This window comes from Trifolium pratense, linkage group LG3 (assembly GCF_020283565.1).
Source record: "Trifolium pratense cultivar HEN17-A07 linkage group LG3, ARS_RC_1.1, whole genome shotgun sequence".
Classification (NCBI taxonomy): Eukaryota; Viridiplantae; Streptophyta; class Magnoliopsida; order Fabales; family Fabaceae; genus Trifolium; species Trifolium pratense.
This window is the reverse complement of record NC_060061.1, coordinates 35,115,535-35,143,360: the sequence shown is the minus strand read 5'-3', so window position 1 is coordinate 35,143,360 and position 27,826 is coordinate 35,115,535. Positions and strand designations below refer to the sequence as shown.

Genomic DNA, 27,826 nt, shown 5'->3' with positions numbered 1-27,826 from the left:
CGACAATAATGTGATATCAATGTAATACCACATATAGACAGTGAATTATCTAAAGGAAGAAGTTAACAAAACGATGGACATCTTTAAATTTCAATGATATTTTGCTTATTTGAAAAAATTTAAGATTAAAATTGAGCCATGATTACAATTTCAAAGACCAATTTAGTGATTTACTCCTCTATCTTTCATGTCTTCTCTCCTTAATATTTTTTGTTTTTGTCGGAGGCAGCACAAGCTGCACAACTAAAGAAAATCCAATCACAAATTCCTCAATTAGTTATACTTGGTGGCTTTTTGCATATACCTAAACTCAAGATACGTTCATTTTTAAGAAATTGAATAACAAGAGTACCCCTAACAAGGAGTTTTTATCCTGTATCCTTAAATACTCAGAACTAAACCATAAACCATAATTGACTAAGTTGATTTTCGAGGAACTTATATAAAGTAACTGTTATTGCATTCTTCAATGTACTTTCCCAAAGCCAAACAGATGACAATTCCAGATGATAAAAATTATCATTGTCAAATTAATTCGTAGGATACATTGTAGTCGCAACTTCCAAGCATACATCTCTAAAGTTCTCAAATCCTAAGTCATTAAACAAGCCGCTGAAACTGTATTTGTGCACAGGCATTCTTCAAGACTTCTTTTCTCCTTACCCTAACTTGTGAGGTTGAACTTCATATCAACTCAATTAAAGAACCAAATCTTTTGCACTACCGCTTACAAAATTTTGATAGTCCAATCTTCTGCAACACGGACATTAGGTTTACGTATGGTCGTGAAAAGTGGTGAACGAGCCCTTTGAACCCAAAGCGGCCCAAGTTCTAAATCAATCTTTTGATTTGAAGGTTCAATCAAAGCATGCTTTGAGCCAGGAGCTTGTCCTAGCAGGATAATCCTCTCAATGACAACATCTGATTTATGACGAACATTGCCACCAGAAGTAGGTGCCACATCTACAGATGTAAGTTTCCCATTTGCAAAAACAAAACGTCTATGGATAAAGGCACCTTCTAGAAAACCAAAACTGCTGCCATCATCAATGTACAGTTCACCTTCAGCTGCTTGGGAACTATTCAGAGCTATAACCTGTCAAAAAGACGACCATAATAATTTTATCATCAAGCAAACTAGTAGGCTACTTTCCACAACTGTCACTAGTTACAAACAAGGTATAGCCACACAACATTTCCCAACTCAATCTTACAGCCTGCCATTTTTTGGATGCAATGCAACAAATACCCAGGTTACTCAAATAGTCAGCACTCATGTACAGGCATATTCTATGAAAGCAGGCAAATAACTTTTTTTTTTAAATTACTTGATAACCTGTCTAAAGTCGAGCACATAAAATGGGCAAAAAAAAAAGGGCAAAAAAATGCATTCAGTTTACATCTTCTCAAGCACATAAAATGGGCAAAAAAAAAACATATTATATGTATCCGTTTAAAATCTACATAATAGATAGGTCAGGAGCTCAAATGTTAAACTGTAAAACATATTCTCATGCTGTCCCACTATTCTAAGTCGTGCTGCTGATGGTCTGATGGCAAGCAGTAGGACTGTTCATGGTTCAGTTTATTAGAAAAACTGAACCGAACCGAACCATACATACAGTTCGGAAAAACCAAACTGAACTGCTAATGTATTAGCCCAAACCGAACCGATGTTACAGTTCGATTAACCGGTTTTTTGTTTCCAAACCGAACCAAACCGAAATAAAGAAAAATTTAACTGAATGGTTGAGCAATGAGATAGAGAATGAACATGGTGAGGAAAATATCCCAAATTTTAGGATTGAGCAACAGAAAAATCTCCTTCAAATCTCTAGATCTACATCTTTCATTGCCGTGTAAGTCATTCACTGATATTCTAAGCTTTTGTTTAGAACTGAAACGATTAATCAAGAGAGAAGTAGGAAAGAAATTAATTGAAAAAATTGGGAATTGGAAAAAAGAAAGAAAAAAAGCTAAAATTGGTTTAGAATTGAAAGGTTTGAACTTTGAAGAATGGAGTAATGGTTGAAGTACGTGAGAGAGAAGCTAAAAAGGTACAGTAAAGCTAAAATTGGGAATAAGAAAAATTAATTGAAAAAAATAGAAGAGTGAGAATTTTGACATTTGATTAATTGTTTACAGCTTTCACAAATATCAAAATCTTGCAGAACTTTGTAAGGTAGGGGCAGTTCGGTTCACACAGTTATGGTTCAGTAATTTGTGGTTCGGTTCGGTTAGTAAACTGTGAGTGAAATATAGGTTCGGTTCATAAACTGTCAATATAAGTTCGGTTAATTTCATTACGGTTTGGTTCGGTTCAACAGTTATTTTGAACAGTCCTAGCAAGCAGCATCAGGAGCCAACTAGCATAAAGTTTATTTTAACATCCATATTGTCAACAAAGGGCACAAATAGAAACACAACATTCAAAGACCTAGCAATATGGATTGGAAACATATAGAAAAGGAAAGAAATACATTTCTGGAGAAACATGGCGTTCAAACAGATTCACAAAAATTACATAACATGGTCACAAAAACCTACCAGAGTGAAGGGATCATTTGCCATCTGAGTGGAACTTCGCCGAAACCGGTCCTTCCTCGTTAGAATCGTTCCAGCTCTCTGGAAAGCAGGAATGCTCTCCTCTGTAACCTCCAACTTGTGTGTCACTCCTCCCTTGTACACAGTTCCAGTTCTTAGGTCGTACCACGGTTGTTTTCCAGGAAGATAGACAGATGCATGCTTAGCTCGCTGCCAGAATTGAAGGATTAAAAAAACTTTTATTAGGGATTGCAAAAAAGAAGAGAATGATCAGCTGAAAGAAAATATATATGTATCTGCAGACTAACTAAAGCACCTCAGTATAGATCCCTTGCACTAAAATACTGTTGCCAACCATGAAAGCTTCATCATTGCTAAAAGTAGCTTCGTCAGATGGGAATTCCATCCATAATGGGCGGGCCACAGGAACGCCAGTAGTGTTAGCCTCCCTGAATAGTGTGTAGTAATATGGGAGAAGTGCATAACGAACATGTATAGCATCCCTAATTAGTTCTGTTTTTCGTTCACTGCAATATCAGAAGCAGATGGACAATCAGTTCACAATATTTACAAACAGATTTCCACACAATGCAGGACCCATTTGATAGTTAGGGGGGGGGGGGGATACGGTAGCCAATTTTGGTGCATCTGTATCAAATTCAATTATTATAATTCAATCAATGTTTCCACTTATTTACCCACCCCCCAAGCATGTGGGGAAAGGTCTAAGAGTGTAAACTCGTGAAGTTGTTGTGGGTCCCTGTGATACTAGTTTGCTCTTGTACATTAGATATACAATATGAATTCTATTAATTTATATCTAAGATTTGTAGACTAGTTCATCCCTTGGTTGGTGAAGCATCTTTGACTAATTTTTCGAAGGAAAAGAATGATTAAAAATCACTGTTTTATCCTTGTTGAATAAGTATGAAATGGAGTACCAAAAAAACTAATGATATATTGACTTTGGGACAAAGAAACCTTTTAAAGAATTCAATCCTACCCAAACAACCATGGTTCTCGTCTTTTTGTGTCGTGATGGGCATGGGCCCTAAAGAAAGGATAGTAAGCTCCTAACTGGTACCAGCGGACCAATAACTCAGGTTCCGGATTCCCAAAAAACCCACCAACATCAGCGCCTGCATAATGTACATGATATGTGATCATCTGAACGACAAGAGAAAAGAATCCCAACTTGTGCAAAGTTGTATGAATATTTAAAGAAAAGAATAACAAAGTAATGAATGCATCATGAGAAGGATGATACTGACCAGAGAATGACATCCCAGTAAGGCCAAGGGTCAAAACCATTGGAACGGAAACTCTAAGGTGATCCCAATCAGCAGAGTTATCGCCAGTCCAAATTGCTCCATATCTTTGACTTCCGGCAAACAATGCTCTTGACAAAACAAATGGTCTGTCTTTCCCTTCACCACGCTTCACTAGCCCTTCAGCTGTTGCCATGTGGAAGTAATACCCATAGGCATTGTGCAACTCCCGATGTTCAACACCTCCATAATGTATAGCATCTCTAGGCATTGTCACCTGGATACAACGCAAGCATAATGTTACCACGAGACATTCATAATGTTACTGATGCACAGTGGACACATGGATTAAAAGTAACCCACAGATCCAAGCACTGCTTCTCAAGGGACATAATATTTTAAATCAGTTAAAATATACATCATGAGAAGTGAGGAGTCACAGCTCACAAGTACAGACACAAGATAACATTGACCTTGCATCATCATATAATTTTCGGACATTATTCGCGAATTCAAAATAATGGGATCTCCAGAAACTGTAGCAACCTATTGTCTTTTTTCTAACAAGTCTATTAATCAATATTGGTTTGGCTTTACCGGGGCACAACCAAATTTCAAGATCTACCTAATATAATCTAATATTGCCTGAATCTTCACTCAGTTAGGGATGTTTAGATATTCCTCCTCCTCCTTTGTGATTTGATACAAAAGCCAAGTTACTATTGTGGCGTCATCACAATCGCTAAATCAAATGAATGGTGATGGAGCGACTGTAATTAGGATGATGTTGGCCTCTACTAAGTTTCAAACATGTATTTTATCTTTTGCTAGACTATATGCTGTAGAAATAACATTTGTTTGATAGCTAATCCTACATTATGATGTCAATGATGATTAAAAGTCAATATGTGCATAACTTGTTACTAATCATTATGATTTCCCTATCAAATACAAAAAATGTAAGTCTTCATTTTGGTGGATCACAAGATATTCATTCAATGCCATATCATGGAAATGGATAGTGAAACTGAAAGTTATTAGTGACTTCCTTATAATCACATTTTTATTTTATTTTCTCCAATCCAAAATGCATGAAGATGAATGTACCTTGAAACTACAAAAAAGAAGAATCTTTGAAATATACCTCAGGACCATTGAAGACAGAAGGCTCATTCATGTCATTCCATATGTAAAGTGAAGGAGTTGAACCAACATAACTTTGATAAGAAAATTTATCAGCCCACCAGGACCTAATTTCAGGGTTCAAAGTATCAGGGTAAGACGAAGAACCAGGCCAGCACCAACCATCAAAATCATTCCCACTTGAATCCTTAACATAATACCCTTTCTCAGAAGCCTCCTTATGCAAATAATAATTCTCATCTCTTTTAATATGAGGATCTGCAATGGTAACCATGTGCCTCCCTTTACCAGCCAATTTCCTCTGCATCTCCTCAGGATTAGGGAAAAGAGTCCTATCCCAAGTAAAATACCTCTTACCATCAGTATGCTCAATATCAAGCCACAAAACATCATAAGGAATATCAAATTCATCGAATTTCGCATCAACATTCTCCACATCCTCCTCATCACGATAGTTCCATCTGCACTGATGATAAGCCACCGCAAACATCTGAGGCAAAGCAGAAGCTCCAGTCACCGCAGCATACTGCCTCAAAACATCTTTCGGCCGAGGACCAACAAAGAAAAACGCATCAACCACACCAGCTTCACTCATCCACATTGTATCAATCCTATTCTGAGAAGAAGGAAGCGAAATCCCCGACTCAGCATCCCAACCAGAACCAAGAACATCAATTTGCATCTCAGCAGCATTCAACCAGAAAAACCCAGAAGTTCCCCTCACCTTACCATGAGAAAGCATGAACGGAATCGAACCATAAAGTCCAAACGGCGAATCATGAATATATTCAAAAACATCCAAATTGAAAAGCCTATAAGGTTCCGATTCTTCAACATTAGGTCCTCTAGTTGGTTTCAACGCAAGACTCGTAGCACGTTCAGGAATCCCATAAACAAAATCAGCATCATAGAAAGAAACATCGAAACTAATCGATTGAGGACCGTAAGGTCTTTTATCAGTATGAGTACGGAAACTCTCTGCCCAATTATCATCTTCGTTTTTCTCTCTTAACTGTTCGAAATCAAATAAACCGTGTGAGTTTAAAGAAATTACCCGGTCGCCGGAGTTATCATCGCGGATGAAGAGTTCAAACGGATCGTGACGGATTACAGCGGAGTAACCATCGGAGAGGTAAACGGAAGAAGCGGCGTCTTCGGAGGTGAGGCGTTGAAGCCAGAGTTTGGTGGCGGCGAAGGTTTCAACGACGACGTCGGGGACTTGGAAGCGTTTTTTGGGATGGTTATGAGAAGAATGATGATCTTCATCGATCTTGAGACGGAGGATTCCGTCGTGATGAACGGAGAGAGTGAGGATTAAGGGTTTTGAATCAGGTTGTGATTTGGGGATTAGGTTAGCGGTTAGGTCGCCGTCGGTGACGGTGATTTGGGTGGCGATGAGGTCGGAGGAACCGGGTGATCGGGATCGAGCTCGTTTGCAGAATGGGGTTTGGTTGCAGTTTCTGAATTCATCTTTCTTCCAAGAGAAGACGGAGGTGAAGAGAAGAAGAAGGAGTGTGAAACGCAGCGTTTGATTCATTGTTTTTTTTTTTCAAAATGTCATAGCAATTGAATCTAGAAATGAAGTTTGTTTTTGCAGTTAAGTTGAGACTCGTCTATCAGCAACACTCACTCACTCGTAATAGTACTAGCTTCTTGTAAGAGAGAACACTTTAGTCAAGTTTTTTATTTTTGCTATAAAAAAAAATAATAATAATTCTTTCAACACTAGTTTAATCTGGTTCTAGCTTCCTCCGATCGTAGTGATTTCAACTTCCTCCAGATCGCAGTTGCGAGAATCGAACTGTGCTCCTCCCTATCAAGTTAAGCGTCAATCATCACTGAATCAACTAACGATCGATTAATATTTATTTTATTTTTGTTTTGCAGTTTAGCGACTAAATGTATAGAAGTGAGAAATAAATTGAACTATCCTTATGAGACAAGGATAATTTTTTTTTTAATTAGAATACGAAACTGTGTTTAATTAGATTTCTTTGTTTTTTTGGGTCTAGAGTTTAATTAGATTAGATTTCGGCCATACACAAAATATTAAGAAAAAAATATTCTTATAAACAAACATAAATGAACTTCTCATGTTTATCAAAAAAAAAAATATCACATTCATAAAGACTTCCATATTATACCACATCATCATCACTTTTGAAATCTGATTTAAATTTAATTGCTTCAACATTAATTCATTTTTTATTTTTTTTATTTTCAACAGTGAGATTACTTTGGTTAAAAAAAAAAACTAAATATAATAAATGAATTGATTTTAAGAAGGTACATGATCATCAACAAAAAAAGTAGGCACATTTGCAAGGGCGTAAAACAAAAATCTAAAGTTGAGACTTGAGAGTTCAATTTGAAATCATTAATTCATATTGACAATAAATTAAGGTCAATGAAGATTGAAAAGTACTACTAATTTTGAACTCATTATGATATTATGATTATGATATGATACTATAAAAAAGTTGGATTTAACAGTAATAACAGTACAGTTGAAAACTTACTCCTAGAGGGAGTATACTATATCTACCCACCCATATGCACGCATGCATCCACATGCACAACAAACAAAATTGTTTCAGCCCTCAATTCTTACTAAAATATGCATACTGCTGCATAAATACAAAGTTGATCATGTACATAAAAGAAGCTATTCTACCCACAAAATTCAGCAGTCAAACGAGGTCGCGGCAATCCAGATGAAAAACTAAAAGGGAAACAGTAAGATAGCTTTAATCCAATGTGAGTATATATGGTTATATTTTACTCAGCGGCCAACAGTGCGTTAAGGAGTGCGTGTTCTTCCTCCTGTGTGTAAGACAACACAAACTATAAATATGAATGGAGTCAGACTTCATAACCAATGAAAAATGTTACTTTGGAATATTAAATCACATACCACCAGGGCATTGAATTCAGTCTCTTCATCTATGGCACTAATAACAGCAGGATCCTCAAGCAGTTCCTGTTCATCAAATGAAATTAGCAACCTCTAGGATTATGACATCAGAATTTGTATCCCCTACACTTATCAGAAATACATGGCAGCTAAGAAAGGAAATAGTGAACAATTCTGTAATGAGTGTGAAGTGCTACTTACATCGTCAGCAATTTGTAGCATTCCATTTTTATCCTGCACAATGAAAGGATAAATTTATGTTTGACTTTACAACACTGGTTAATCATGCCCAATAAATAAATCGTGGAAACCTAGAGTAATTTAAAACTAAATTCACATTGGCATTGTGACAGTTTCCAGTTTCCACACAACTATAAAATGTATTTGATCTTCTCATGCCAATTACTATAAAATGCATTTGATAGAGAAAAAATGTCACGGGTAAAATGGAATGATGACACTGTTGCTCCAACAAACTTGAACATGGAGGCTTACCTTCGCGGCAACAAAAAGAAGTGGATCAGATGGTGTGTGTATCATGTAGTGTGATCCATCCTGCAACAAAATTGCAATAAATTACTATGCAATATATTTCATTGACCATGGTGTTTTATTAGTAACACGATAGATGCTACTTTAACAAACTTATAAATTAGATGGGGAAAATGCACAAGAAATGTGTCTTACTCTTAACAAAAAGCATGATTCTTCATGACAGTAGATATGCACAGTAAAAATAAAAGCTCAAAGCAACTTCTTCAGTTCAAATTTAATTCCATCGAGAAACTACACAAGAAATGCGTCTTAACAAAAAGCATGACTCGTCCTGACTTATATGCAGAGTAAAAATAAAAGCTCAAAGCAACTTCTTCAGTTCAAAGTTTAATTCTGTTGGGATAAACAATGAATCGATTATAAGTTTTATACTCATTTTACTTGTCAATACCCCAATATGATATTTGGGACACAAACTCAACATGCAATATAAATGTTACTACTGTTGGAAACTATTTCCTATTTAAGGGGTGTATTTTTAATTTTAATAAATAGGAATAAAAAAGTATGTTTTCTTATTCAGTTTCCATGATTTCCCGGTTTCCTGAAATTAGCGACTGTAAATTGTTATATAAACGAAGATCGGGCAGAGAACTTCCTCCAGCAGTTCAGAAAACTTTAATCCCTTTGTAAGTATTGCCATGTAAGGAATAGAAGCATTTAAATATTGACATGAAAGCAATCATAAGAATAAACATCAGCAGCAACAATAACACATAAAATAAGGCATTGGTTGTCATGGTTATCCCCAGAAGTCTTCGTACAAACATATTGGAATACAAGAGAAATGTCACAACTGGCAGTATGATGAGGCTTTTAGCATTTTACAAACTAAGACATTTGTTTATTCACCTTCATAAGTTTGCTCACATTTAATATTTCAATTGATGTTTGTAACACTTCTTTAAAAACATGGAATATTTAATAAATATATTTCTGAAAACTGGTAAATATTACGAGCATACTAGTATACACAAAACTCTGGCAATAAAAAATTATTATCCCGTATTGTAACAACAATTTTTGAACATCTAAATTCCAGAAAAGTAAACAATAACAGGGGGGATTTTGCTTCTGTTAAAGATAAACATTTCAAAAGACCACAAAAATGCAAACAAAAAAAATAATGTTTGTGCAGTTGAAGTTAAGATTACATGGTTGAAGCGTGTGATTTCTATGCCCTCAGTTCCCAAGCCGTCGTCTTTACCATCTACAAAATGGAAAACATCAGCCATTAAATTTTGGGTGTCCAATTCAAATGACTATGCAGCATATTATCACTTTAGCATTCCGTAATTATATTAAGATGATCAACATTCCAAAATATGACAGGAAAAAGACAAAGTCACGTAGTAAATCAATAGTAACTGCCTATATTTTACCTTTATGTATGCTAGCAATTTCATTTTCATTTTAAAGAGGACACCAGTTTCCCGTGAAAGACGGTGTAATAGAGAAATATGACTGGGTTTATGAAGGGAATAGAACAAAAAAGAGACAACTATATCTTCATCAGAAAGGTGGCTTTGAAACCAAAGGGAAGTGAACAAATAGCAGGGCTGAGCTCTGACTATAATGTATCCATACGAATTTCAAGCTATAGGTAATCAGATAAAATTTCCGAAGCATGATATAATTAATTAGCACCCATAAACAACAGAATCTCAGTGACATTAACAGATATGTTGTGAACTAGAAAATATTCCTCAATAATCTGAATATAACCACTTCTTTGTTTATCCTCTGGTGTCACAACCATAGAACATTACTAGTATAGTGAATAGCAAAAGCAAAGAATTCCTTGCCTGCATGGAAGTCAAATATGTCTTCTTCTGTGTAATAAAAACCACCACGAGCAGTATAGCAGTATCTAATACGGATAGAGAGAAACATTTAGTGAATAGAGACAATATTAATTCTATAACTTTCTGAATCATGACAAAAGACTAGCAAAAGCATACCCACTATAAACCAGATGCATGCGTAATTTTGCAAATGCAAAAGCAGCAGCAGGCAGAAGAGATTCAAACTCTTCGTAGCTGACCTGAAAATAGGAAAGAAAATATGAATCTGAATGAAGATTTGACAATAGCGACTACAAAAAAAAAAACAAAAAAGAAATATCCCATTAAAGCTAGGTTTGGCTACACAAATGTGTCTGATCAAAAGATGTCATTCTCTTATGTCAAAATAAGCTTTTAATTCAATCAAATCATTTGCCCATTTCATGAAGATTTGCCGAGATTTTAAGTTAGGCTGTCAATTGCTTAACAAAACCATCCTTATTTATATAGACTTAGGACTTCATATGTAACAGCTGGCTGTGAAGCATGGCATAGACATAGTATGAAATGAAGATTTATGAATAAATGAATAGGGAATTGTGTTTTTTCTTTCCACATAATAAGCAATTAGTTTTATCATTGAAGATTGGCACATACTTCAAATTGCTTCAGAGCATTAACAGGAGTGACTTGTGCAGCTGTACTATAAAAGAAGTGTACAAGAAGGTATCAATGTCAAAACTAATTGTTTGTCCTATTTTTAAAATTTAAAAGTCCTATTTAAATAGTCAATACAATGCACTCCTAACCTATATCAAGATTTAAAGTAGCAGCAACAATGAAAATGCAACAAATTGAGACTTAAACTATGAAACTGAAACTTACTTCTACCCATCCATCACCCGTATTCTGCAATATTTGAACAGGCCTGCAGTAAAATTTCCACAATCTAAAGTCAATAAATAATAAAAATAAGGGTTACCAAAACTCTGAATTTCTAGCATAGTGTTACTGTTGGGTCACGAAATGACCCAAACCACCAGAGAGATTCCACATTGGCTAAAAACAATCATACAAAAAGTTTGGACAAAGCATTTTCCACCCGAAACCTTTAAACAATAGTCATAAAAGGCCATTGATTAAACCGGAAAAATATTGAATGAACTTACATGTCAACTGGGGATAGCAACATACATTCATCTCCTCGAGAACTCGTGAACAATCTTCTTATCACACACTCCAAAGGAAGGTTGTTTGCAGGATCAACCTGATAAAAAATTATTCATAATTCGTAGCACTCGAAAACAAATCTCTTAAACCCTAATTTCCTACAATAACATTCCTATCAAATCTCAATTACCAAAACTGTGCTATGACATGACAGAAATAGTCAATACTAATCATAGCCACATTCATAATTGGATGCTTAATTTCTACTCCCTCCGGCCTAATTATAAGCAAATATTCACTTTCCAGATTCATTAAATAACCGATGTATCTATGGCGAGTACTTCAAAGATCAAACACAGTGATTAATCGAATCTAGTATAACAGAAAAATCACATAATAACAAAAAATGAAACTCACAAGTGTTGTAAGTTGGTCACTGGAAGCCGAAAGCAGCTTGCCGGTGTCATCTACAACGAAACCAACCGGAGGTTTAGGGAGTGGCGTAGGAACTTGAGGAAGCAGAGAAGAATTGGAAGTAGAAGTGGAAGTGAAATCGGATTCTGCAATTTCAACATTGTTCTTGTTGTTATTCTTCTTCTTCTTCTTATCGTTGTTGGTTAGGTTTTGGTTTTTGTTTTTGGTGGATGAGGAAGAAGAATGCTTTTTTGGTTTAACATTGGAGGAACTGCAGATAATAGGTTGGAAGCGAGAGCTTCGAATTGAGAAGGATGAGAAGCGTGGTTGATTCAGCTTTGAATTAGGAAAGGAAAATTGAAGTATCGTTGTGGAGGGATAAATGTTCAAGGTTTGTGACAGTGCCGCCATTTTTGTTGTGAATTACAGTATATTTTCACTTTCTCTTGCAAACACTTATCTATGGTGATATTTTCATATTCATATTTGAAAACCGCTATTTGCACCCCTCGTCCCCTTGAAATTGCAAAAAATGTCATTTCCTTCCTAAAATTTTTAAAATAAAAAATTACCTTTTATGGGACGTCAAATAAATTAATGGTAAAATTACATCGGATGTCTTTTAACTTATTTATTTGTAACACTTTAGTCCTTTATCTTTTATTTATAATATATAAGTCATTTATCTTGTATATTTGTAACACTTCAATCTTTTTTCTCATTTTTTATTAAAAAAAATACTGATGTGACACAGAGGATGGGAAAATTGCGCTCTGCTAGGGTTTTGTGACAGCTTTCATCTTCTTCCTCACGACAAGCCTTTCTATCAACGAGATTCTTGTTAAGCGAGAGTTTAAAGTCCTAGTACGACTCCTTCGGTAACGGAGGGCCTAGTTTGGCTAGGGACCAGTCTTTACAAGAATACCAACGATAACTTTGAGGGCCTTCATGACTTGGGATCGTCCCTTCCTCCATGGGGGACGAAGATGACCTTCAATGGCAGCCCGTCAGAGGACGCAACAGAAAGAAGAGGGTCGACAAGCATTTTAGGCCTGACATGGCATCAACGAGGAGAGCAAACAGGGAGAATGACGCTCTTTTGACAACGTATTTTTTCACGAACTTTCCGGAGAGTTTTGGTGCAAAAGCAATGTTCAACGCGTTTCATTATTATGGGGATATCATCGAGGTTATTATCCCAGCAAAACGAGACAAAGGAGGGAGAAGGTTCGGTTTCGCTCGATTCGATCGGATCACGGATTCTCGGCGTTTCGAATATGAATTGGATAATATTATCATCGGAAGAGATAAAATCTCAGTTAATTTGTCGCGCTTTCAGCATCGTGACGATGCAATAAAATGGTAATGACAGAGCCATCGATAGGAATAAGGAAGGAGGAGAATTTCAGAAATATGATAACAATAAGGATAATAAATGTACAGGGGTACCATTGAACCAGAATGCAAAGAATGCTTTACTGCATTGCGAGGAAGGTGACAGAAATTACGCTCAAGTGGTCAGGAATGGAAGCAAATTGAATCAGGATAGAAGTCAACTTCGCATTATTGCATCTTATGAAGCGGCAAAGGAGGACATGGAGAGATTAAAGAAGTCTTATGTCGGGGTAGTATTGAATCCGGGAATGTCGTACAACGTTCAAAATGCATTTCATCGACAAGGTTATTTTGGAGTAAAAGTTACTCCGTTAGGGTCAAATTTGACTCTTTTGGAAGGACAAGAGGATGGAGAAGTGCAAGCGTTGTTGGATGAAGCTGAAGGGTGGCTGAACCAATGGTTCAAGGAGATTCGTCCTTGGAGTCCTAAAGATATTGATGTTGAAAGAACCATTTGGTTAAGGATTTATGGTATACCGAATCATGCTTGGAACGATCTCTTTTTTGCTCTTATCGTCAAACCGTGATTTTTTTCTTAAATTGCCCCTAAAAAAATCATTTTTTACAGCAATACCCCTATTTTAAAAAATATTACCGTAATACCCCTCTTTTGGGACAAAAACTGGCAAGTTGCAGGTCCCTACTGATGGTGGAACCGACAGTGTTGCCATGTGCATGGTGATGGTGGAAATGGCAGTTCCGCCATTGACCAAAGAATTTGGTTTTTGTTTTTTTCCTTTATATCCAAAAAGGAAGAAGACATTTAAGCCGTCTGATGAATATCAGCGACTGTGATGAAAGGCTTATGGTGCAGCTGCAGTGGACCTACGCGCGTAGGATCAGCAGGTATAAATTCTCCTAATCCTCAAAAAATTTCATTTTTCTTCTCACTTTCTCTCTCTTCTTCTCTCGGCTCTCTCTCTTCTCTCATCTCACTCAAGAACATTCATGTTGTTCTTCATGAACACATGAATGCCAGCGGCGGATCACCGCCTGGGCCAGATTCCGGCGTCCTTAGCCACCGCGACGTCCGGTTTCCGGCGGTTTCACCACCGTGCCGGATACCTAAAATCACCCAAAAAATCCCAAATTAAGCCCAAAAAATCCAAAATCCTTTTTTAAACACTTTTAACCAGTTTTAAACACAAATCAAACCCCAAAACAAATAAATCAAAGTAAACATATTAAAACCCCAAAAATTAAATGTTGTTGTTCTATTACCTCTTTTGTGTTTCTAATTCTTCTTTTTCTGGCTCTGTTTATTAGATTTTTTTTTTGTTATGGGCTGAAGGGGGAGAAAAATTGAAAGAACAACACAGAATCAGTTGTGCCTCCCCGTCGACCAAAATTCAATCACCACCATAAATCATAACCAAATGAAAAAATCAAAGAGGCAGAGAACCAAAATCTGAAAGTAGGGAAGATAGAACAAAGAAACAGGAAAAAAAAAAGGAAAGGTAATAAACAGATCAAAACTTTTGGGTTTTAATTTGTTTTATTTCGATTTGTGTTTTTGAGGCTTGATTTGCGATCAGAGTTTTAGATCAGAGTTTAATATTAACATTTAAAAAAAAAAATACAAAAAGCCATTTTCAGGCCAGAAAATGAAAAAAAAAAATATATATATATGTTGGTCAATGGCAGAACTGCCATTTCCGCCATTACCTGCACATGGCGACACTGTCGGTTCCGCCATTAGTGGGGACCTGCAGCTTGCCAGTTTTTGTCCCAAAAGAGGGGTATTACCGAAATATTTTTTAAAACAGGGGTATTGCTGTAAAAAACGATTTTTTTAGGGGCAATTGAAAAAAAAAATCTCAAACCGTGGGGTTCTTTCAATAATGCAGACGATGGCACGACGAAGAAAATTACTATGGATGTTGCTCGCCTCATGATTCGTACATCTTGTCAGCAAGTGGTGGATGAGTTCATTGATGTTTTGGTGAATGGTGAGGTTTATCATCTCTGGGTGCTCGAAGATTCTTACGGGCCTATGAGAATTTTGATTTCCCAGGATCATGGTCATGAAGAAAGAGGCTCAGATGATGAGTCGGAGGAGGAGGAGAGGAGGTTGACGATGGTGGAGGAAGAGTTGGAGAGAGAATCAGTAGGTGAGAAGGAAAATTCATTAGCATTAAACCACTTTGTTAATGCAAATAATGATCATGATGATGTTTCCGTTTCCATCATGAATAGACTTCAAGATAGGGAGGAAGTTTTGGAAGATTTAAATTTTTTAGACCCAATTCTGAATGTGCCAAATTTTGGAGTTAGGGAGGTTTCGGATGGGGGTGTCGTTAAGTTGGATAGCAAGTTGATGTAGGCTGGACTTTTGTTGGGCCAGGATGAAGAATCAGGTGGGCCACAAAATTCAGCCAACATACAACATACTATTACAGGGGGTGCTGTTAGAAGATTTACTCGATCAGAAGATATGGGTCGTGTGACTAATGATAGTGACAATGGAGGTAAGAGGGAGCAGAGGGGAGGGGTTTATAGTGATGGACCTAGATGTGTGTACCAAAAATTGAACAAAGGCCCAATTACTAAATAAACTCTTTTGCTGAATAGTCAAACATCCAGCCAAACTCCAAAACGACCAAATCTTATCCCTGCGAATGTGAGAAAACAAAATCAGCTCATCCAAAAACTCAATTTGCGTGTTTCACATTCTGATTCTCTAAACTCAGAGGCTCGTTCTTTCTCTTCCGGCATGTATGTGAGTAACTGTAGCGCTGCAAACAAGGCGGACGGTGTTGTGCGTAGTTCGTCGTCCCGTCATCGAGCAGGGAAGAAAGCTGCGAACTCTATTTCTTCGGTTGGGGCTGTACTGTGTTGTAGTTCCCTTAATTCATCTGACTTTCGTAACTGTAACAAGATATTTATGAATAAGTATGCCCATGATTCCACGTGTAAAGTGTGGCAGGGAGCTGTCGAGTTAGGGGTTGAAGGTGAGGAGGAGAGGTATATTGAAAGGATTATTGGCAACGAGAACAAGGAAGATGAAGCAAGAATCTTAAGGGAGCAACAACAACAGAGTTTCCCATGAAAATTATGTCTTTAAATATGCGAGGGTGGAGCAATTCGGAAAAATGACGTCGATTGAGTTCATTAATAAAATCAGGTGCGTTCGATATGTGTTTACTGCAAGAAACTAAAAGAACTGTTTTCGATTATTTTATGATTCATAACTTATGGGGTCATAAAGAGGTTGATTGGGTTGCTAAGGAGTCTTGTGGTTTGTCTGGTGGATTGTTGTCTGTTTGGAATAGAGACTTATTTTCAATGCGGTTTAGCTTCACAAGAGATGGATTTCTTGGTGTCTGTGTTGAATGGAAAGATGTTTTAATATATATTTTTAATGTTAACTCTCCCTGTAACATAGCCGGGAAACGCAAATTGTGGACTGATTTGATTGATTTTAAAATGAATAATGAACCTGGTGAATGGTGTTTAGGGGGAGATTTTAACTCTATCACAACGATTGGTGAACCAAGAGGCAGGAAGGGTATAAAGGATCAATTGGAAAGGGCCGAGTTTGTTAACTTCATTGATGCTTTTGAGGTTGTCGACATTCCTTTGGCGGGTAAGAAGTTTACTTGGTTTAATTCTGTTGGTATTGTCATTTGTCGTTTGAATCGTTTCTTGTTGTCGGAAGGCTTTATTGAGAAAGGCTGCATCACTAGTTAGTGGGTAGGCGATCGCGACATTTCAGATCATTGCCCTATATGGCTTGTTTGTTCCAATATTAACTAGGGACCTAAGCCATTCAAGTTTAATAATTGTTGGCTTCAACATCCAGACTTTTTTGCTTTTGTCAAAGAAACCTGGGGGAATTTGGTTATTCACGGTAAGAAGGCATATGTTATAAAGGAGAAGATGAAAAGATTGAAGGAAAATTTGAAGGTGTGGAATCGGGAGGTTTTTGGAATCATGGATTTCAATATAGATAAGATGGTACAAGAATTGAATGAGGTTGAGGATTTGATAGCTAATGGGTATCAAGCACCAAACTCATCTAATTCTAATGTGTTGGTTAAAAGGTTCTTGGGAGCAGATTCATCTTAAAGAAAGCCTTCTTTATCAAAAATCTAGAACGAAATGGATTCTAGAAGGCGATTCTAATTCACATTATTAAAGGACGTCGCCGTAGAAACCAAATTGTGCAACTAAAGAAAGGGGATGGTTGGATTCAAGGAGTGGCTGATATTAAAGAAGACGTCAAAAATCATTTTTCTAATCACTTCTCAGATGAATGGAGTAGTAGACCCTTTTTGCAAGGTATTGATTTTAATACTCTCTCTGCTGATGGTAATGCGTTTTTACTATAATCTTTTGATGAAGAAGAGGTTAAAGAAATTGTTTGGAGCTATGACGGTAATAAGAGTCCGGGTCCGGACGGTTTTAATATCAACTTTCTAAAAGCTTGTTGGCCGATTGTGAAACATGATGTGATGACGTTCTTGCAAGAATTTCACAATAATGCTTGTCTGCCTAAAGCTTTGACTGCTTCATTTTTGACTCTTATTCCTAAGAAAGATCATCCTCAAGATTTTTTTTATTACCATCTGATTTGTCTGATAGGGAGCCTTTACAAAATTTTATCAAAACTATTGGCAAATAGACTAAAAAAAGTATTGGGGAAATTGATTTCCAAATGTCAATCGGCATTCCTTCCAAAAAGACAGATTTTGGATGGGGTGGTGGTGTTAAATGAAATCATTGATCTTGCTAAAAGAAGAAAAGATGACTGTTTATTATTTAAAGTTGATTTTGAACGAGCTTACGACACCGTTAGTTGGTCCTTTTTTGAACGCATGATGCTTAAAATGGGTTTCGCTAGTGGCTGGTTAAAATGGATGAGAGCACGTGTCTTTGAAAGCTCAATGTCCATATTGGTTAATGGTAGCCCGACCGCTGATTTCAAGGTAGGTAGAGGACTGCGGCAAGGAGATCCTTTATATCCTTTTTTATTCTTAATTGTTGTCGAAGGTTTGGCAGGTTTAATGAGAAAAGCGGTTGAGATTGGTAGATTTAAGGGTTATCGGGTTAATGAAGATATTCAGTTTCAGATTCTCCAATTCGCAGATGATACTATCTTGATGGGAGAAGGCTCCTTGGACAATATTCGGACCATTAAAACAATTCTTAGAAGCTTCGAGTTGGTTTCAGGCCTAAAAATCAACTCTGTGAAGAGTAAGTTATACGGTCTTAATGTTGACTCTAGATTGCTGGCAGTCGGGTCATCTTTTTTATCTTGTCGATCAGAAGTCATTCCTTTTAAATTTTTGAGAATATCGGTGGGGGCTAATCCTATAAGAAGAGAAACTTGGAAACCAGTGGTCGATGCTATGTCTAATAGATTAAACACATGGAGCAGTAGACAGTTATCCTATGGTGGTCGGATTACTCTCATAAATTCAGTACTGGTCAGTCTCCCTCTTTACTTTTTTTCTTTTTTTAAGGCTCCTATTTGTATTTTAAAACATTTAGTGAGGATTCAAAGAAACTTTTTATGGGGAGGTGGAGTAGAGGACAAAAAATTGTGTTGGGTTAAATGAGATCAAATTTGTTTACCTAAGGAGAAAGGTGGGTTGGGAGTTAAGAACTTAGGTTTGTTTAATCAGACGTTGTTATGTAAATGGAAATGGCGGTTTCTATCTGATGGCGATGCTGTGTGGAATGATCTTTTATGCTTTAGGTATGGTCATTTACCATCTCAGTTGTTGGGCAGAGACACTACGAGGTCTGATGCAAGGTCGTCTTTTTTATGGAAGGATGTCATAGGTCTGGGCAGGGGGATGAAGACTAATTGGTTTAAACAAAATGTAAGAAGTTGTGTTGGTAATGGTCGGGACATTGGTTTTTGGAAGTTTAAATGGTTTGGGAATCATACTTTTCGAGATTTATTCCCTAATCTTTTTGCTAAAGAGGCTTCTCAAGATGTAATGATAGCTGAGAGGATAAATGAGAATGAAGTGTCTTTATCGTGGTATTGGCAGTGGTCTGAGCATTTAACCGCGAGCGAAGAACAACTTTTGGAAGACCTTAAGGAGTTGCTGGTGGGTTTATCGTTACAACCAAACATGCGAGATACATGGCGATGGGCTCTTGGTAAAACAAGTCAATTTTATGTAAAGTCTTGTTATGATTGGTTATTAGAACATTGACAGGTTGAGGCATTGAACTCTAATGTGTTATCTGCTATTCATAAACTATGGAAGAATGATGTACCATCAAAGGTACATGTATCTGGCTGGAGGTTATTATTAGAAATGTTGCCAACGAGATATGCGCTCCATCATAGAGGTATTTTAGCTAATTCACATGAGTTGTCATGTGTTTTTTGCTTTCTTAATAACGAGGATTGTAGCCATCTATTCTTTCTCTGTCCATTCAGCAAGGGTGTGTGGGAGGCAATTTATAGGTGGTTGGGTAACTATCTTCCGGTCGACAAAGAAGGTTGGAATCATTTTGAATTGTTCGGCGATATGGTTCATTCAAAGAAAGGAGGGAGTGTAGACACTTGATTTGGTTGGCTATTACATGGAATCTTTGGAAACATAGAAATAATGTGATTTTTAATGGAGCTTTCTCAAGCGTTTCCCAACTTGTAGAAGATATTAAATTTAGTTCTTGGGCGTGGTTTAGTTGTCGGTTTGGTAGAAATTCTAGTTTTTCTTTTTCGGATTGGTGTCATGAACCTATGAGTTGTATCCAAAGCATTTAAATCTTTGGCTTTGAGTTGTAAGGAATTGAGTACCCCTTGTACTGCCTTACAAGTTATTATAAATATACTTTGCTTATAAAAAAAAATATTATTTTTTAAAACATATTTTTATTGAAAATAAATAAAATTCAGAAAAATGAACATCATCATTTTCATCTTTATCATTTTCCTTGAATCTTCATCATCTTCATTGAATCAAAAATATGATACCCAAATATAGCTTGAAGAATCTATGTTATGTTCACCTCATTCTTCTTCTACAAACAAAAATCAAAACTCACAAATCCTCAATAAACCCTTAACCCTAATTTTGCCTAAATTAACCCTTATTTTTTGACACGTTACTCTCTCTAGTCCTATATATAAGAAAAAGTTGTTTTTAGATTCATTAAGAAATTAATGTATGTAAACTATAATATAGTCTAAATACATCAATTATTTAATTATTTAATGAAAATAAAAAATAATTTTTTTTCTTATATATAGGACCGGAAGAAGTATTAAATTAGGGGAAATTTTTGTCTTTTCATATAAAATTCTAATAAAATGATATTATTATAATCATTACTGGATACTTTATTACGGTCCGACCAGTGGCCTAGTGACTTAGTATTTTGACCGAGTCGATCGTAAGTCTGGGTTGTAAGCAAGTGGTTAGAAGTCCAATCTTTGACTTTTGCATGTGGATAAATTCGATTTGGATGAAATAATTCATTTTATGTGCTTCAAAGGTTCTGCAAAAAAGATTAATCACCTTGGATGGAATAATTCACTTTGTGTGCTTTAAAGGTTCTTCAAAAGAGATTAATCACTTTAGATGAAATAATTCACTTTATGTACTTCAAATATTATCAAAAAAGATTAATCACCACTAATTAAAGTAAAAATTTTGTACCGTGTATGGATGTAACAATAGATACAAAGCTCTTTATATATCGTGCAAGTTTACTATAAGCTATCCTATGTGATCAAGCATTGAATAGCTACCTACAAGATTGTTGTTACAAATGGAGGGAGAATCTATAACTAACCATTACTAGTGATCTAAGTTAGTTATGTAAGTATGTAACACAAGCTCTTTGTTAGTAATCATTGATGCTTAACAAAAAGTATGATACATTGTCTTCAAAAAAAAAAATTGATACATACTAGGCTAAATAAGTGTACTTTAAAGTTTTTTTGTTTTTGTTTTGAAAAGGCTAAATAATACTCATTGATAAAGAGGTAGTACTAGTACTAGTAGTATATATAAGTCCAAATCCAATAATAATTCATGAATGGTCACGTGTTTCCCTGACTTGATGAGTTGTACTGAAGTGCTTGATTTTCCTCTCTTTTTCATGGACTATCTAGTTGCCACCGATAGTTGCCTTTGGCTAACATGGAAGACTTCACTCAATTTTTTATGGTGCACAAGTTTTAAATATTATTATAACGAATATAGATTTTATAAAATCTATCGTTGGAATGAAAATTTATATCATATAAATCATCCATAAATTTTTTAAAAAAATTAAAAATTATTTAATATATTATTAAGACTCATCAAGATATAAATATATTATCTTTAACTCACAACTTGCCTACGTAATATTTTTTCATTTTAGTATTCTAAATAAATTTGAAAAATCTATTCCAGTCAAGTCAATTATTTTTTTAGGAAATATATTAAAAAATTATAAAATACTGTCACATTTTTCATTTCCATACCGAAATCAAATGTCAGCAATTTTTATATTTCATAGACCCATCCATTTATTTATCTAAATTTAATTTGTGATTTTGTGTTCTACGGCTGTACCTCCATTGAGAACTACTAGTTAGTATTAAAATAATTGATTAAACTAGTATTATTTATTATTTTAATATTAAAATGAATGAATATAACGAGTGATTTCAATTTTCACGGTGAATTGCAGCGGAAGTTGTTTGAGTTCCATACACCCAATTGGTCCGCCGACTCCACAAGGCGGCGGCTGCCTGCTAGTGAGGTAGTCGGGTGGTTCCATTTCATAGGCTCAAATTCATTCAAACCAAAACAAAATTCGCGGTATAGTAATTATTATTATTATTATTATTATTATTATTATTATTATTATTATTCTGTTTCAATTTTGACCACTTCTTCTCTATTTTCAGTGTCACTTGCTTCTGATTCTGAATTTGATGCATTTTTTTCACCACTGCTTTGACAATGACATCGATTCCTTTATCATATTCATACTTAGCTTTGATTCTTATTTCAATTTCCAATTTTCAATATCAGAATTTCTCATTCTTGGATTCAAACTTTCAACTCCTCTTGCGCCTAATCGCTGCATATCCACCTTTAGCCGCCAGGTACCACACACTCTGTTTTCTCATCGTTGTTGTTACCTTTTTTTTTTAGCATTTTTAACCTAGTTTTTCTTTTAATTTGGGGATTTCTGATTTTTATATTTGAATTTCAATAGTTGAGAGTGAAAATCATATTTCATTTTTATGAATAGTTGAGATTTGTTGTGTTGTGTGACATATCTGAATGGAACTTGTTAATTTGGTTTATGATTTCTGTTTCTTTATGGCATGGGTAATTAGTACTGCGGTGTTTTGAAAAAATCTGTTTTGAAAATATTCAAAAAATTGGTTGGGATTTAGGGCCTATTTGTTTCAACTTTAAAAAAACGGATTTTTTTTTTTTTTTGAAAAAAATCTAAAGCTATTTGCAGTTTGTCTACGATCATAAAAATCTATTTTTCTAAGATAGTGAGGGATGATGAGTGATAAAAAAATGGATTTTGATAAAAGCTGTTGAAAATAGATTATCATTTTGATGAAAAAAATGATTTTTTTACTAAAATGATTTTTGAAAAAATCTGAAACAAACATAAGTAAATCAAAAAATAGATTTTGTTTTTGGAAAAAATAGATTTTTTTGGCGAACATGCCTTAATAGATTGTTATTAATATCTCTAAAGGTGAACTATGAATGAGTTAAAAAAAGGTGAACAAGGAACATTATGAAAGGTTAACCTTTTTTATGGAATTTTAGCAACTTTTCACTCAAATCAACTATTTGAAAAGTTTAAAATGGGTCCGACAAGTTGTCCACATGTTGTTAATTGTGGAGTTTGTTTTTTTTTTCTCTAAGAATTGATGATTCTCGCTATACGATTCTAGCAAGAACTGTCCTTGCATGTGTCATCAGAGTAACAACCAGACATTGATGATGCTATGTTTCTCTTCTTTGCCTATCTTTTGTATATGTACTACGTATTTACTGTTTAGTTAGTGGGTTGGGATTTGCAACAGGGATTTTTTTTTGGTGGGATGATATTTTTGTAAGGGATTGGCTTGAGTAAAATAAGAAATTAAGAGTTCATATTTCACAACACGTATGATATGTTATAGATTTATAATTTGATATGAGAATTTAATTAGTAAATGACATAATAAATTACCGTTTTTTAAATATAGAAGGTCAAGCCTGATAAAGTTAATATTTGGGTAAATACTGTATTTATAATGAGAGGGTAGACACGATTTTTACATGAAAAGATTATGAGAATTTAACATGAGAGAATTCATTTCCATAGACACTCGTTACATGACACATTGGCACCTATGTTTCTTTTCATATGCTTGAAATTTTACGGTGTAACTAATCCCAAGGGGTGGAGGGATACATACAGTAAGGTTTCTCGTAGATTTTTGGCCACTTGGAATTTTTAATTTGAACTTCCCATAGGATTTCCATTTCTTAAAATTTAATCAAACTCTGATAAATTCCCTCTTATTTAACTCTATAAATTACACAAGTTACTTGATGCATATAATTGAGCCAGCCTCTTTTTTTTTTTTTTTTGTGCATGCTTTATCCCTTGTTTGTGATTTGCGAATGCAACTCAGTTGTTGGAACGGACAAAATTTGATTTTTATTTTATAACGATTCCTCACGTATATTTGTCCCACCGTAGATCCTTACAAAATGGTAGAAAACAATTCCAGAGCCAACCTTAGTTACCGTGGAGATATTGTTGGCATTGAGGAGGCCGCCATAGATGGCACACCTGACCCCAAATTCTATGACGACGATGGCCGTGTTAAACGAACAGGTATAAATTACTGTACATTATATACTTTGTACATTCCTTTTGATGGCTTGATTTGATGATATGATATTTGATGTCTTAATATGAGTCAGGAACCGTTTGGACTACATGCTCCCACATAATAACAGCTGTGATAGGATCTGGGGTGCTCTCTTTAGCCTGGTCCCTAGCTCAGATGGGTTGGATTGCTGGTCCTGCAGCCATGATCTTTTTCAGTATCATCACTCTGTATACTTCATCATTTCTCGCTGATTGTTATCGTTGTGGCGACACCGAATTTGGAAAGAGAAACTATACTTTCATGGATGCAGTTCGCAACATTCTTGGTAATACACATGCATACTATTACACAAATAGCACCATATAACAAATTGTTTTATTCATTGAGTATGACACAATCTTTTTTCTAAATTATAAAATTACTATCCCAAGTTTCTATGTTTGTAGTTGATTTTTTTACACATGTCATGTAAATTAACATGTGAATTCCTATTACCTTTTGCAGGCGGGTCCAGTGTTAAGATTTGTGGAATAGTTCAGTACTTGAATCTTTTTGGAAGTGCAATAGGATACAATATTGCTGCTGCCATGAGCCTGATGTGAGTTAAGACAGACTATGTCGTTTAAAATCATGAAGTTTAAAAATTGTTTTGATTTGTTAATAATATAAATACGAATTACTATAAATGAAATAAGATTAATTTTAAATTATATTTTCTTTAATGTTGTGTTCGGTGAGATTAGATTCAAATGGATTTTAATTTTGTTCATATTGATTTAGCCATTTCCACAGTTTTTAGTAAAGCTAATAAAATAAACTCATTAACATAAAACAATTTTGAGCTTATCTTAAAAGTTATTTCCAACGTGGACATCTATTTACAGATCAATTTAAATCATGCTTCAATATATTTCAATTAATCAAGCTAGATTATATTAATTCTGTTGATGACAGTTGCATTTTATTATGGTGTGTATTAAATTGTACTACATAATTGATATACTCGCGGCCTGGTAGTTATAACTCATTGTCACTCCACAATATGTCAATATCTTTTCTACTTATACATGATTATATAGTTTGGTTGATAGTATGGTGTATGGGTTTGTTGTTTGAATTCAGCTGGTTTTGGTTGACAGGGAAATCAGAAAGTCTTACTGTGTCCATTCCTCTGATGGAACAGACCCATGTCACATTTCCGGCAACCCATACATGATAGCTTTTGGCGTGGCACAGCTTTTCTTATCTCAAATTCCTGATTTTCATGACATGTGGTGGCTCTCGGTAGTTGCTGCAGTCATGTCTTTCTTCTATTCCATAATTGCTCTTGCTCTTGGAATTTCCAAAGTTGCAGGTGATATACCTACTTCAGTTTGTTTGATACAAGTTTTCACTTTATTTTTGGCTGTTGTTTTATCGTCACATATCCCTTGAATTATAGTTTACTGCAGAAAACCTTTTATGGTTTAAAATATGGTGACACGACTTACTGAACCTATCAGATCATATGCAAAAAACCTATACAGTTTATAAGTTCAAGGGTTGAAGTTGTTGAATTTTGAATCATGATATATTTTTGTAGTTGAGCTATAATTAAAGTTGGTTCTTACATTTTCCCTTATTTTGTTCCATTGGTTATGAAATAGAAACGGGTACTGTCATGGGTAGCCTCACAGGAATAAGCATCGGAACAGTGACCCCGGCCCAAAAAGTATGGGGGGTTTTCCAAGGTCTTGGAAACATTGCCTTTGCCTATTCGTATTCTTTTGTTCTCCTGGAAATTCAGGTACGCCTATATTCCCTCTGTAACAAATTAGAAACAACAATTTCATGTGGCAAGTCATGTTAAATTTTAATATTTATATCTAATGACTCTAATGCATAAATTTCACCATGAGTCCATGACAATGCCATCAAATTTCTACATACCCCTTTAGAATACTTGACTAATGCTCTACACACATATCCCATCACATTGATTACAATTTTATCGATTATATCTTTATTTTCACCTAATTACTGATAAGAAGAATTTACCAAGATATATGACATTAAATAGTTAAGGCATTAAGGGTGCATATTAGGAAATTGAACAATAATTTTATTATTAATGAGTATATGTACTTAAGCTGATTCTGTAGGAACATAGGAGTATCTAACTACAGCTGATTCCATCTTGTTTTTCACAAAACTATTTCATCGATACTTATGTGTGAAGAGATGTGAGTATACAAATGCGTAACATGCTCTATTCAAACTAATTAATGGTGAATCTGATTACACAGGACACCATCAAATCTCCACCATCAGAAGGAAAAGCAATGAAGAAAGCTGCAAAGCTAAGTATTGCAATAACCACAACATTTTATATGCTCTGTGGCTGCATGGGTTATGCTGCTTTTGGAGACAATGCACCTGGAAACCTGCTTGCCGGATTTGGTGTCTCGAAAGCTTACTGGGTTGTAGATCTTGCTAATGCTGCTATCGTTATTCATCTTTTTGGAGCATACCAAGTTTATGCCCAACCACTCTTTGCCTTTGTCGAGAAAGAGGCAGCAAAGAAATGGCCCAAAATTGACAAAGAATTCAAAGTTAAAATTCCTGGTTTGCCAGTTTACAATCAAAACATATTTATGTTAGTTTGGAGGACAGTGTTTGTTATCATCAGCACTCTCATAGCAATGTTGATTCCATTTTTCAACGACGTATTAGGAGTGATCGGAGCATTGGGATTTTGGCCTTTAACTGTTTACTTTCCTGTGGAGATGTATATCATACAGATGAAGATCCCAAAATGGAGTAGTAAATGGATTTGTCTGGAAATAATGAGTACTATCTGCCTCATAGTATCCATTGTAGCTGGTCTCGGCTCATTGGTTGGTGTCTGGATTGACCTGCAGAAATACAAACCATTCAGCTTAGAGAATTAAATAATACCACATAAAATCCATTGCCTCCTACTGGATGTAAGAAACTGCTGTGGGAAGTCATGATTGTCTCTGTCTTGATGGGGTCTTTATTTCATAAACGGTGAAATTATCCCTAAGTCGCATTCAAGAAGAATAACCGGGATTGAATATTATGATCCTTAATTAATCTTTGTACCAATACAATACTAGTGGTACTAAATCATAAATGAAGTGATGATTGTCGCTGTGATAGTTTTTGTGCTTTGATGTAAATATTCAATTGAATTTGTGATGTAGATCTTGGTGTTCTAGCTTAGTCGTGTCATGTTGCAACCTTACATTTCTGGAGTCAAAATTTGGAGCCTTGATAGGAATTATTCACTCTTCTCTTGCTTCCATTTCTATCCTTATATTTGCATCCTTATTGAATACACAATTGAATATCGAGCGTCACAACAATGATATTACATGTGAAATGAAACGCAGAAGCTTATATGAAGAGTCTGATCACAAGCTTTTACTATTTGTTTTGCATAGGTAATACATTAATAAATTTAAGTATATTTAGATATCTTGTGTCCTATGAATCATAGTTTTGTGTGTTCTTATATGAATCATAGTTTTAAGTGACAATGTGAACCAACAAGGGTAGGGACAGAAAAAGTGGCAGACATGGGAGAAATGAATTTAGTCAAGTGGATTCCTTTCCAAGTTACTAATCCCCTCCATTAATGCTCTATCTGCTGCTCCATGCTTTCTAAATTCTTTCAATTTGTTTTTCTCCAATGGTTGAAATTTTGAGAGTAAGGAGGTTGAGCAAAGAGAATCCATATCTTTAGCCAAGTTGGACCCCAACCAAATAATAAGCCAGCTACCACGTAAAAAGAAATAATAAAGGAAGAGTAAGA

The 27,826-nt window shown here is 35.4% G+C and overlaps 4 protein-coding genes across 7 annotated transcripts; 2 read left to right on the top strand and 2 right to left on the bottom strand.

Moving 5' to 3' along the window:
• Positions 1 to 426: 426 nt before the first annotated feature.
• LOC123913022 (probable glucan 1,3-alpha-glucosidase) lies at positions 427 to 6,626 on the bottom strand. 2 transcript variants are annotated; one of them, XM_045963630.1, is made up of 6 exons: positions 4,957 to 6,626; positions 3,816 to 4,089; positions 3,548 to 3,683; positions 2,861 to 3,071; positions 2,548 to 2,754; positions 427 to 1,096 (listed from the first exon to the last, which is right to left on the bottom strand). In XM_045963630.1, exons 1-6 carry the CDS (start codon positions 6,490 to 6,492, stop codon positions 728 to 730), a joined length of 2,733 nt encoding a protein of 910 aa, XP_045819586.1. In that variant the 5' UTR covers positions 6,493 to 6,626; the 3' UTR covers positions 427 to 727. The 2 variants fall into 2 exon arrangements, with proteins under 2 accessions (XP_045819586.1, XP_045819585.1); XM_045963629.1 differs by having other exon boundaries at positions 3,548 to 4,089; positions 4,957 to 6,604.
• Positions 6,627 to 7,396: 770 nt separating this feature from the next.
• LOC123916913 lies at positions 7,397 to 12,262 on the bottom strand. The gene is made up of 10 exons (XM_045968495.1): positions 11,796 to 12,262; positions 11,378 to 11,475; positions 11,094 to 11,136; positions 10,386 to 10,468; positions 10,230 to 10,294; positions 9,579 to 9,634; positions 8,365 to 8,424; positions 8,071 to 8,103; positions 7,870 to 7,935; positions 7,397 to 7,778 (listed from the first exon to the last, which is right to left on the bottom strand). The coding sequence occupies exons 1-10, from the start codon at positions 12,201 to 12,203 to the stop codon at positions 7,734 to 7,736; spliced, it is 957 nt and encodes a 318-aa protein (XP_045824451.1). The 5' UTR covers positions 12,204 to 12,262; the 3' UTR covers positions 7,397 to 7,733.
• A 4,060-nt stretch (positions 12,263 to 16,322) lies between these two features.
• Positions 16,323 to 17,255, top strand: LOC123915007. The gene is made up of 2 exons (XM_045966165.1): positions 16,323 to 16,872; positions 16,990 to 17,255. Exons 1-2 carry the CDS (start codon positions 16,323 to 16,325, stop codon positions 17,253 to 17,255), a joined length of 816 nt encoding a protein of 271 aa, XP_045822121.1.
• A 4,247-nt stretch (positions 17,256 to 21,502) lies between these two features.
• LOC123915651 (amino acid permease 4-like) lies at positions 21,503 to 27,328 on the top strand. Of its 3 annotated transcripts, XM_045966849.1 has the most exons (9): positions 21,503 to 21,736; positions 21,837 to 21,967; positions 22,184 to 22,257; positions 23,874 to 24,011; positions 24,101 to 24,334; positions 24,514 to 24,607; positions 25,149 to 25,363; positions 25,656 to 25,795; positions 26,295 to 27,328. In XM_045966849.1, exons 4-9 carry the CDS (start codon positions 23,885 to 23,887, stop codon positions 26,937 to 26,939), a joined length of 1,455 nt encoding a protein of 484 aa, XP_045822805.1. In that variant the 5' UTR covers positions 21,503 to 21,736; positions 21,837 to 21,967; positions 22,184 to 22,257; positions 23,874 to 23,884; the 3' UTR covers positions 26,940 to 27,328. The 3 variants fall into 3 exon arrangements, with proteins under 3 accessions (XP_045822805.1, XP_045822804.1, XP_045822803.1); XM_045966847.1 differs by lacking the exon at positions 21,503 to 21,736 and having other exon boundaries at positions 21,765 to 21,967; XM_045966848.1 differs by lacking the exon at positions 21,503 to 21,736 and having other exon boundaries at positions 21,764 to 21,967; positions 22,184 to 24,011.
• The last annotated feature ends 498 nt before the right edge of the window (positions 27,329 to 27,826 follow it).